We start from the raw sequence: 12,186 nt of genomic DNA on the forward strand, positions 1-12,186 counted from the left end.
CCGGATGCAAGCTCACAGCCGCGCACCTCTACGCGCACGGCCAACTCGCCCGGTGATCAATAAATTACCAATTTCTTTGAAATCATTTAAGAAAAGGCTAGGAAAACAACAGATAGGAAATCTGCCACCTGGGCGACTGCCCTAAAGCAAATCAGTAGTGACTGATTCCTTGAGCTCATTTTTATTTTTGGTTTTCTTAACTACACCATACCCCAGTCAATTGGTGACTAACAATGCAATAATTTGAATATGAAGAGCTGCGATAATCTATAGCAATATGACAACTGATAACTATTTCACCAGTGAAATAGTATACTCGTATATACAGTTGAATTTCTGTCTTTAAAGAAAATTTACAAGTGTATTGTGTTATTAAAAGAAATTATTACCTTCACGATAGGTGCAACTGGTTATTTCCTCTTGGAGATACTGTGTCTTTGTCTGTATGAATGTAAATGCTGTGGGAGTTGCAACTCTTTATAATATCCTGTCTTTGTAAATATTTTATATTTACATTTAAAATAAGTTAATATTATTTCTTGCTTCTTCCAACCCTGAATTGGAACAGAGTAAAACTTAACCAACAACTCATAATCTTCCAAGGAGGCATTGAATCACCAAATAACTACAGAACTGCTCAATGTGAAATCTAAATAAATATCACTGACATCAGTTTCTACAAATAAATACTAAACACCAATGTTTATAGAACCAACTGAACAGATTACACACACAAAATTTAACTAATTATCAGTAATTATTAACTACTTTTTGTCTAAGATAATACAGAGCTGCTGTAACAGCTGTCATCTTGGTGGTGCATCCAACAATCAAACTCGAATGTAAATGACAGAAAGAATGACCAACAAATGGTAAATAATTTAGTCGGTGAAGGACAGCTGAATCAAAAAGTGATGGAACCAACAGAGGGAGAGATATTCTGGTCATGGTGCTGATAAAACTCTATGGGTACCGTAGAGAAACTGAAGTGATAGATGGTATAAGTGATCACAAAGCTATTTTTGACATAGTTAAAAATAAAGGTTATAAAATTAGAACTATTAGGGAAAACAATGACTGATAAGAAAGGCATTGGGGAGTTTCTAAAGGGTAATTATGATCAGTGCAAAATTTTATATAAACAGCCTATAGGATGGGATTCAAGCAGTTATTGAGGAGTTGAAAACAGATACCGGTATGTATATTTTAAGGTGATGAGGAAGGTAAAACCCACTATATTATAACAGAGAAATAAAAAGTTAAGAAAGAGGAGCTTGTTAGAATGAACGGTTGTGGAAGTAAGAAGAGGTTCAAGGAACTTACTAGGAAATAGAATCTAACAAAAAAATAACAGGATGACAAACATATCTGGAATGGTATATACTATATAAGTACTTTAAGGTGAAAGAATTTCTGGGAAGGACATTCCAGGGAACATTAATGATCACGGCGAGTGTATATATGTGTGGACATACAGAAGGCGGAAGTATTCAGTTGGTAGTATGTAATGATAGCAAGACATAAGGATAACATCCAGGTGAAGGATATGACTACCCAGCCAGTTGACTATGTGGTTAGGGGCACTCTGCTGTGAGCTTGCATTCAGGAGATAGTGGGTTCAAACTGCACTGTCAGCAACCCTGAAGATGGTTTTCCATGGCTTCCCATTTTTGTACCAGGCAAATGCTGGGGCTCTACTGTAATTAAGGCCATGGCCATTTCCTTCTTATGCCTATCCTTCTCCTGTCCCATCATCACTATAGGACATATCTGTGTTGGTATGATATAAAGCCAGGTATAAAAAACAAGGAGGTGATTAATTAATAGTGGTGTAGTACTCAAATTTACCTATGGTAGTAAAGACATGCACAAAAGTTTAAAGGTAAAATAAAGCAGCTGGGATTATTAAGATTTCTGGGGATATACTAAAGGCAATGGATTAGAACAAAGTGCCATATCTGAAATATTTATTCAATTACCATCAATCAGTCAATACTGATCTGCATTTAGGGCAGTTACCCAGGTGGCAGATTCCCTATCTTTTTTTTTCCTAGCCTTTTCTTAAATGATTTAAAAGAAATTGGAAATTATTGAACATCTCCCTTGGTAAGTTATTCCAATCCCTAACTCCCCTTCCTTTAAAGAATATTTGCCCCAATTTGTCCTTTTGAAATCCAACTTTATCTTCATATTGTGATCTTTCCTAGTTTTAAAGACGCTCCCAAACCTATTTGTCTACTAATGTCATTCCACACAATCTCTCCGCTGACAGCTCGGAACATACCACTTACATGTAACCAATCTCATGATTAGACCCGTATTGAATTTGCTATAATATGCTTACAATATTGTGAATTTTTATATCCCACCTTTTCATTATTGAAAAGGTATTGAATTGAAAAGGTGGGATATAAAAAGTCACAATATTGTAAGCATAATATAACATACCACTTAGCCGAGCAAGTCATCTTCTTTCTCCCAATTCTTCCCAGCCCAAACTTTGCAACATTTTTGTAACTCTACTCCTTTGTCATAAATCACCCAGAACAAATCGAGCTACTTTTCTTTGGATTTTTTCCAGTTCTTGAATCAGGTAATCCTGTTGAGGGTCCCATACACTGGAACCATACTCTAGTTGGGGTCTTACCAGAGACTTATATGCCCTCTCCTTTACATCCTTACTACAACCCCTAAACACCCTCATAACCATGTGCAGAGATCTGTACCTTTTATTGACAATCCCATTTATGTAATTACCCCCAATGAAGATCTTTCCTTATATTAACACCTGGATACTTACAATAATCCCCAAAAGGAACTTTCACCCCATCAACACAGTAATTAAAACTGAGAAGATTTTTTCTATTTGTGAAACTCACAACCTGACTTTTAACCCCATTTATCAACATACCATTGCCTACTGTCCATCTCACAACATTATTTGAGGTCATGTTGCAGTTGCTCACAATCTTGTAACTTATTTATTACTATATACAGAATAACATCATCTGCAAAAGCCTTACTTCCGATTCCACTCCTTTACTCATATCATTTATATATATATAAGAAAATATAAAGGTCCAATAACACTGCCCTGAGGAATTCCCCTCTTAATTACTACAAGGTCAGATAAAGCTTCACCTACTCTGATTCTCTGAGATCTATTTTCTAGAAATATAGCAATCCATTCAGTCAATCTTTTGTCTAGTCCAATTGCACTCATTTTTGCCAGTAGTATCCCATGATCCACCTTATCAAATCGGGTCAATCGTGATACAGACAGTTTGACCTCCTGAATCCAAGATATCTGCTATATATTGCTGGAATCCTACAAGTTGAGCTTCAGTGGATTAACCTTTCCTAAAACCAAACTGCCTTCTATCCTTCCATTTATCTCTAAAATTTGTATGACCACCAATTATGCTTGCCATCATGTTATCATTAGCTACCTTCTTTGCTAGATTCAATTTCCCAGTAAGTTCCTTCATTTTCTCCTTACTTCCACAGCCATTTCTAATTCTATTATTTTCCAATCTGCACCTCCTTTTTAGACTCTTTATTTCTCTATTATAATAAGGTGGGTGTTTACCATTTTTTACCACCTTTAAAGGTACACACCTGTTTTCACATTCCTCAGCAATTGCTTTAAACCCATCTCAGAGTCTGTTTACATTTTTATTTACCATTTTCACCGATCATAGTTACTTTTAAAAACTGTGTCATGCCTGCTTTATAAGCCCTATGGTACTTCCTAATAGTCCTACTTTTAAGACCTTACTTTTTAACACATTTATTTCTAACTACAACAAAAACAGCTTCAAGATCTCTAATACCACCTATTACTTTGGTTTCTCTATAGAGCTTATCTGGTTTTACCAGCACCACATTCAGGATATTTTTCCCTCTAGTTGGTTCCATCACTTTCTGAATCAGCTGTCCTTCCCATATTAGCTTATTTTCCATTTGTTAGTCATGCTTCCTGTCGTTCGCATTTCCTTCCCAATTGACGTTTGGTAAATTCAGATCCCCCGCTACAATCACATTCCTTTCCATGTCATTTCCCACATAGCTGATTATCTTATCAAATAATTCTGAATCTGTGTCAGTGCTACCCTTTCCTGGTCTGTACACTCCAAAGACATCAAGTTGCCTATTATCTTTAGAAATGAGCCTTACACCTAGAATTTCATGTTTCTCATCTTTAACTTTTTTGTAGCTTACAAATTCTTCTTTCACCAGAATGAATACTCCCCCTCCCACCATTCCTATCCTATCTCTACGATACACTCTCCAATTCCGTGAGAAAATTTCTGCATACATTGTATCACTTCTCAGCCATGATTCAACTCCTATTACAATATCTGGTAAATATATATCTATTAAATTACTTAATTATATTCCTTTCTTTACAATACTTCTACAGTTCAACACTAACATTTTTATGTCATCCCTACTCGACTCCCAGATCTCTGTACCCTTATCTCAGCTCCCTAGATGACTCCGTTTCCCTGAATGTACCTCCCTATTACCCTTCTAAACAAATTTCCTAACTTATGAAGGACAGAGGTGTTATTAGCTCAGTGGATTAGCTGCTGGATTCCTACCCTGAAGGCTAAGGTTCTATTCACTGTTGACCCTAGGTTGAGGTTTTCATCTCAAAAATCACTTAGCATCAGGAAGCGCATCCAGTCTTAAATTCCTAGCCAAAATGAAAATGAGCCAGGGTGGCTCCATCAACTCTAGAGACAGCTGGAACAAGCTAAAGAAAGTAGTACTGCTTGCTGGAAAGAGCTATATCAAATAAATGGAGAGCCCTGGTGTACAAACTGAAGAGTGCCAACATAAAGCTCGTAATTACAAGTCAATCAGCTTGACATCTGTTGTATATATGATCTGGGAAAGCATTCTTTCTGATTACATCAGATATGTTTGCAAAATTAATAACTGGTTTGTCAGATGGCAGTTCAGATTTCAGAAATGTTATTTCAGTGAGACTCAAATTATGGGATTCCAGCAAGACATAGCAAATATTTTGTATTCAGAAATTAAAATGGACTGTATATCCAAAGCTTTTGACAGGGTATATCATAGGAGACAGAAGAAGAGAATGAGGTCCATCAGATTGGGCAAAATAGTTGTTGAATGCGTGGCTTATTTTCTAGAAAATGGAACTTACATAATTAAAGTAGGTGAAGCATTATCTGATCCTGTAATGATTAAAGGGGGGTCCCACAAGGCAGTATTTTTGGACTTTATGTTTTCTTATACACTTGTATATTATAACTGATATTAGTAAAGAAATGGAATCACAGAAGAGGCTTTAAGCAGAAGATGTTATACCTATGGTACAGAGTGTATCATAATTAAATGTGCAAATTAACCAGCTATAAGTTCACAATATTAGGAGCAAAAATATCTTACGAAACATGGGTCCGCAAATGAACCGTTTGTGAAATAATTTAGAATTTGTGATTACCAGTCATCACTGGTGACCGCTTGTAAGTAAATGTCATCCTAGTTAGGAAAAGATACCAATACAATGTTAAGAAAAGTTATTGCATACTTTGGTAGAGGAGCATTTGTTTTTAATGAACAATAAAACAGGCTTACTTAGTATGTTACGGTTACATGTTACAATGACTGTACCCGGATGCAGACAATTCTGGAAGAAAACAAAGGAAATTCCATCCATTGTGTTTGTTCAGTGAAATGTATGGCTTAGTAAGACAACCACCTAGTACCCCTCAGCACACATTCAATGAGAAATGTTGCTGATGTGGTGACTCATGCACAGCAAGATGGTTTTCTTGTTTATTAAAAACAACTGCCCTTCTACCAAAGTATCTAATAACTTTTCTTAATGTTGTATCGGTGCCTTTCCCTAACTAGGATGATGTTGACACACAGCCAGTGGTGGCTGGTAACCACAAATTCTATATTATGTCTCAAACAGCTTGTTTGCAGACCCATGTTCACTAAGACTTTTTGTTTCTAGTATTGTGTACTTACAGCTGTTTCAATTTGAGCTACTGATTATGATACACCCTATATAGATGAGTAAATAAGTTACAGGATTGTGACTTCAACAATTTGTTGATATGGACAGCAGTGTTGGTATGGTGATAAATGGGATGAAAGGTCAGGTTGTATGCTTCACCAAGAGGAAACATCCTCTCAGTTTTAATTACAGTGTTGACGGGCGTGAATGTACCGCACGGGGATCACTGTACATACTTGCATGTTAATATAAGGAAAAATCTTATTTGGGATAATCACATTAATGATGTAAGTAAAAGTTACAGCTCCCTTCATATGGTTATGAGGGTATTTAGGATTTGTAGCAACGATGTATAAGAGAGGATGTATAAATCACGGGCAAGACCACTATTAGATTATGGTTCTAGTGTAGAGAACAATTTGTTCTGGGGATTTCCGACAAAGGAATAGTGTTAAAAAAATGTTGCAAACTGTGACCTGGGAACTTTGGGAGTAAGGAGATGAGCTGTTTGACTAAGTGGTATGTTTAAGCTGTCAGTGGAGAGATGATGTGGAATGACATTAATCAGAGCCATCTACAATTAAAGCCAGAAGGTACGCTTGGCCACACTGTACCGTACCCATCTGTCAAACGGAGGCCAAGAAAAAAGGGGGGGCATGTCCAACTTTGAATGACTTCACCCATATTCACTACATTTAGACAAACACAATGATTATGATAAATGCACATTATTCATAAAACGATACTACTAAGAAACACACATATCAGTAAATGCATTCACTGAAGTTAGAAATACACATTTTACATTAATAAAAACAAAACACTTTAAGAGCAATACTCATAAGCTCAATTGTTGTGGAGCATTGATAGCTTCCTCTGTTTCATGTTTTTATCCTCACTGCTGACATAAATCTTGTTTTTCATCTGCTTTCTATAATTATTTAACACGACATTAGGAAATGTAGACAATAAATCTATCAAACCATTCTTGTCACGTCCACAATGACGGCGTTAAACCAGAACTGTTGATTTTCATATCTTCCTAAAGCAGTTCCAGGCAGAGAGAAGAGAAATTCTTTGCAATTTTGACAATCCAGACAGTCTTCCTTGTAGTCTTCAGATACCAACCAGGTTCCTGTCACTGTTACGCATACACACATAACACAATCTGATGGCTCCACTAACCCACCTCTCTGAAGTTCTTCAAAATAGGGGTAATTTGTTTCATTACTCTGCAGGAGAACTAAACATGTGTCATAGCTTATCCTTCTGGATATTGTTCTTACTACTTACCCAGAAATGTACAGTATCCCTGACATTTCAAAATGCCCGCCAAAAAATTCATATCATAAAGATGAGTCTAACTTCTCATTGGCTGAATGATCAGCGTTGAGGCCTTTGGTTCAGAAGATCCCGGGTTTGATTCCTGGCTGGGTCGGGGATTTTAATCACCTCTGATTAATTCTTCTGGCTCAGAGACTGGGTGTTTGTGTTTGTGCCAACACCTTCCTCTTCATATTCATACAACACACTTCACTACCAACCACCACAGAAACATGCAAAAGTAATTACAACCCTCCATTTAGGGTTGGCATCAGGAAGGGCATCCTGCTATAAAAGAGAGCCACACCGAGCTCGATAGCTGCAGTCGCTTAAGTGCAGCCAGTATCCAGTAATCGGGAGGTAGTGGGTTCGAGCCCTACTGTCGGCAGCCTTGAAGATGGTTTTCCGTGGTTTCCCATTTTCACACCAGGCAAATGCGGGGGCTGTACCTTAATTAAGGCCACGGCCGCTTCCTTCCAATTCCTAGGCCTTTCCTATCCCATCGTCACCATAAGACCTATCTGTGTCGGTGCGATGTACAGCAAAAAATAAACAGCGCCAAATCCACATGTACGACACAGTTCACACCCGAGACCCCACAGGTGTGGGAAAAGCGGCGGAAAAAGAAGAAAGAAGAAAAGTGAGTCTAACTTGTTTATTACTTCCATATTGGGCCTAATATCACCTGCCTTGATGGAATCTGACATTTTTAAGTGGCTACAGCCAAAGTGCACTTTTCTATACCACCACCACTGCAAGCATGGAACACCCTTAATCCTAATTTTCATCTCACTTCCTAGGACTGTAAGTGTAGTAACATTGTAGTTACAACCACTAAGCTATCGGTACTGACCAAATCTTCTTTCTAAGTTATCACTCTGAAACTTCCCTAACAGCAAATAATTTGCTTTCACAGTTTCAAACAAAACTTTTTGAGTAACTCTTCTTCTTTTAGTGCAAGTTCAAATTGTTCCCTTGAATTTATGAGGTAAGGCAAAGAGTCTGTGCTTTCACTGCTTACCTAATGAAACTACATTTCTTTGTACACATACAACACTAACACTGCTAGCAGTGGCTCCTGTAAAATGTAACAAATATTTCTTTAGTTGAGACTGTGTGCTCATTTACAAATAATAATATTGATTTATTGATTTTTTTGGGAGATGCTGGAATTTTGTCCCGTAGGAGTTCTTTAACGTGCCAGTAAATAAATCTACTGACACGAGGCTGACGTATGTGAGTAGCTTCAAATATGACCGGAAAGAGCCAGGATTAAATCTGCCGTGTTGGGCTCAGAAAGCCACCTCTATCAGCTAAACACGTAGTTTCTTTTAAATATTAACATACACAGTGACATTCATATCTTGGTGATATTTTAATAAATGGCTTACATTTGGCAATCATCCATCTTTTTGTTTTCCGTACACTCCATTTCCAGTCTCCTACCTTCAGGATCTTCTCTTTTAACAATTTTCGATAACAAACATTTTGGCAAATTTGGGAAAAGAATTGAACATGCATCAGGAAGAAGCTCATTAGGTCTAGGTGGTAGTTTAGTTATGTTTCCTTTGCTCTCACAAATTTTATCCCCTGTTGAAAAACTTTCTTGTGTAAAATGCTTTATGCACACGTCTGAATCCATCCCAGGTTCCCAATTATCCTGTTTAAGTGACAAATTCATTTTTGTTTTAATTCCTCATCTGAAGGAAACCTAAACTAGGTAATAAAACTTTCTTTTTTATGCTATAGTTGCTAATATACATGTGAACACAACATTTTCTGGGCATCTGTAAATACACAAAATGTTTTACTAATAACCTAAATGTAATCTGCGCATTCACAAATAATAACATTATTGATTTATTGATTTTTGGGAGATGCCGGAATTTTGTCCCGTAAGAGTTCTTTAACGTGGCAGTAAATCTAGTGACATGAGGCTGACGTATTTGAGCACCTTCAAATGCGACTGGACTGAGCCAGAATTAAACCTGCCAAGTTAGGCTCAGAAAGCCAGCATTATCGTCCAAGCTACTCAGTCCCGCTGTGCCTTCACATTATTTCGATAATAGGCTCTACGTATGCTTATTTAATCAGTTATCTTGTTATATATACTGGAACATATCCGCGAAAAATAAAACGAAATGCAAGACAAAGTTCACTACACACCGTTGCACGTTGCCAAACTTACATGACTCCGGCTTGTAACTGTAGTCGGCTACATAAACTTGAGTGGAGCATTTAAAGGTAGGAAGGTTCATAATATGATAAGGATGGAGTACAAGATGACAAACTGGGTCAAATATTTACTTATAGGTTGAGGAATTAGGGACTGAAATAATTCATTATGGGAAATTTCCCATTTGTTTGAAACTATTTAAATAAAAATTAGGTAAACAATTGATAGGAATCTGCCACTTGGATGACAGCTCAAAATGCAGATCAATTATGATTGATGATTGATTGTGCAGTCTCTATAAATATAATTTTGGTGTAAAAAACATCAGAACCTTTCAAGGAAAGGAATATTCTAGAAGTGATGCAAAAAAGAACTGTATAGAGAAACTGTCAGTCATGAATTGTGAGTGATACACTGTTGTGAGTAACACACAATGTGTGAGTTGACTTATTTATAATGGGACAAATTAGGGCCATTGAGATGTATACTCGATATGTAGGTAGTCAGTGGTTTGAGTGCACAAGACTTCATAAGATGAAAACTTGTGCAGTATGACATCTGGTGTGAAAGCGAGCAAGAAATGTGGCAGTGCATACCCAGCAGGATATTTGAATAGAATTCACAATAGTTGTGACTTCAATGTGTAAGTGAACAGTATACTTTTCCTGGCTTGAACTAGGAAATATTTTGACAGTAATCCAAATGATTGTCTTGCTGTAAGTTAGGATGTCACTGAGAAAAGGAAAGAGTTTAACTGAGGAAATTGCATTTTTGGACAAGATTAAACACCACCTATCACAGAGTGGTCAAGATCAGTTGACTAATTAGTAAGTGTGCAGAGCAATTTTTATACGTACCGTAATCAAAATTTAGAAATAAGTTATGTTTGGGGCAGGCTGCGGCTAAAGGGAAGTTTGGAACTATGAGAAAGAGGAAAAAGAATGGCAGAGATCTAGACATAGAAAGGCTATAAACCAGTGGTTTGTTCTTGTAATCAGGATAGGTGTACACTTTGCAACACATAAGCTGAGCATATTTTTGTACAGATCAATCTATGTCAAACTTTGTATAAATCACTTTCCGCTGTAGTCTTTCATTATAAAATATTCTTTGTCTTACTTGTTTCAGAAACGAGTTGATTGGATTAAACTTTGTTAGACAGAATTGTAGTGTCATACTGAGAACTTCATGACGGAATGAATGATCTATTACATCATGCAATGCATTCTAAATCTGAAACAAAATATTGATCGGTTCAGAAAGAACCATGACAATCACAGTAATAGAAATAATACCTTTCTTGAGCACAAGAGTAAAGGATAAGGATATTAGTGCCTTCAGTTCATTCTCCACAGCATTAAAAATCTCTTGATGAGTAACTGTTTTTATTGTACGGAAAATACATGAGAAGTGGTGGTAATGATGCTATTAATTACTTGTAAACCTTAATATCTTGAAAATGCTGCAGTTTTAAAAAGCACATTGATGTCTCACTGGTTATGTACTTATTGTTAATATAATCTTCATGGCTTTTATTTTACATCCTGTAAGTATTGATTATTGATAATTGTGCTATTATTAACTTTTAAACATTCTGAATATTTTCAAAGGGCATTGGCATCTCATCAGTAATGTCTTGTTGCTAGTACCTCCTTCAAGAACATTTTCTTGAAAATAAAAGTAATTAATATTATTAATTATCACTATTAATTAATATGTGATGTTCCAATTATGCAATATTTGTTTATTTGCAAAGTGGTCATTATTGTGCATACATTATTGTTAATGTTAAGAAATCACTTGACAAGTTCTCCAGTTGGCAAATTTCATAATATATAATTATGCAGTCTTTGAAAGCTAAATAAATGAATGATTATTATCTTCTTCAAATTCTAAAACTGATTATTTGATTAGTATTGTTAATACTCCCTTATAAATGATTACAGGAAAAACTATTTTACAAAACTGCGTACAAGCAAAGAAATGTCTACCTACCCCTCCGCCATATCGTGTACATTCATCGATATCTTCACATTCCTTCTTTTGTGTCATGAAGTAGCCACTAGGACATTCACAAATATAACTACCATATATATTTTGACATATTTGATCTGCAGCACATTCATGAGTTCCTCGAGCGCATTCATCAACATCTGTAATCAAACAATTCATACAAAATGTTTAGGATATATGAATGATGCCCTCTGCAAATCAATGGGGCATTTTAAAGTATTAATTCCTTAACATTATGATTACAAAGAGGCCATATTCAGCAAAGGGGATGGATCACCTTATTCATCCACTGTTCTAAAGATATATTTTACAGTCCATTGGCTAAAGACTTAATCTTCAAATCTTACATAGACCTGTAATTAGTTCCTTAAGAAATAAATTTTAAGTACCTTGAAACTCATAATGTGAGAGTATAATTTTACAGGGTGTTTTTGAGCCACTACATCCCATAATGAGCAACTTATGGGACCATGCATATTTGTTTATAACACTCCTATGTTGCTATGTACATCATCTGTATTAGTGGAATAAACCATGCAAACTAGAGGATATCATTATAGAGAGATGATCATAACTAAAGGGATACGGGTTTCATTTTATAACTGTTCAGCAGCACTACTCAAGCCATGCCAAGCTGCCTCATTAAAACTTGTCTGCTGGCCATTAAAAATGTGTT

At 36.2% G+C, this 12,186-nt stretch overlaps 1 protein-coding gene across 3 annotated transcripts in view; it reads right to left on the bottom strand.

Moving 5' to 3' along the window:
- The window catches only part of LOC136864416 (fibulin-1), a 451,544-nt gene that overhangs the window by 65,520 nt on the left and 373,838 nt on the right, over nt 1-12,186 (bottom strand). For all 3 annotated transcript variants that reach the window (XM_067141388.2, XM_067141387.2, XM_067141386.2), the window contains one exon: nt 11,493-11,650. In XM_067141388.2, coding sequence (XP_066997489.2) covers nt 11,493-11,650 — 158 coding nt within the window. The remainder of the gene's footprint in view (nt 1-11,492; nt 11,651-12,186) is intronic.

This window comes from Anabrus simplex, chromosome 2, assembly GCF_040414725.1.
Source record: "Anabrus simplex isolate iqAnaSimp1 chromosome 2, ASM4041472v1, whole genome shotgun sequence".
Lineage (NCBI taxonomy): Eukaryota > Metazoa > Arthropoda > Insecta > Orthoptera > Tettigoniidae > Anabrus > Anabrus simplex.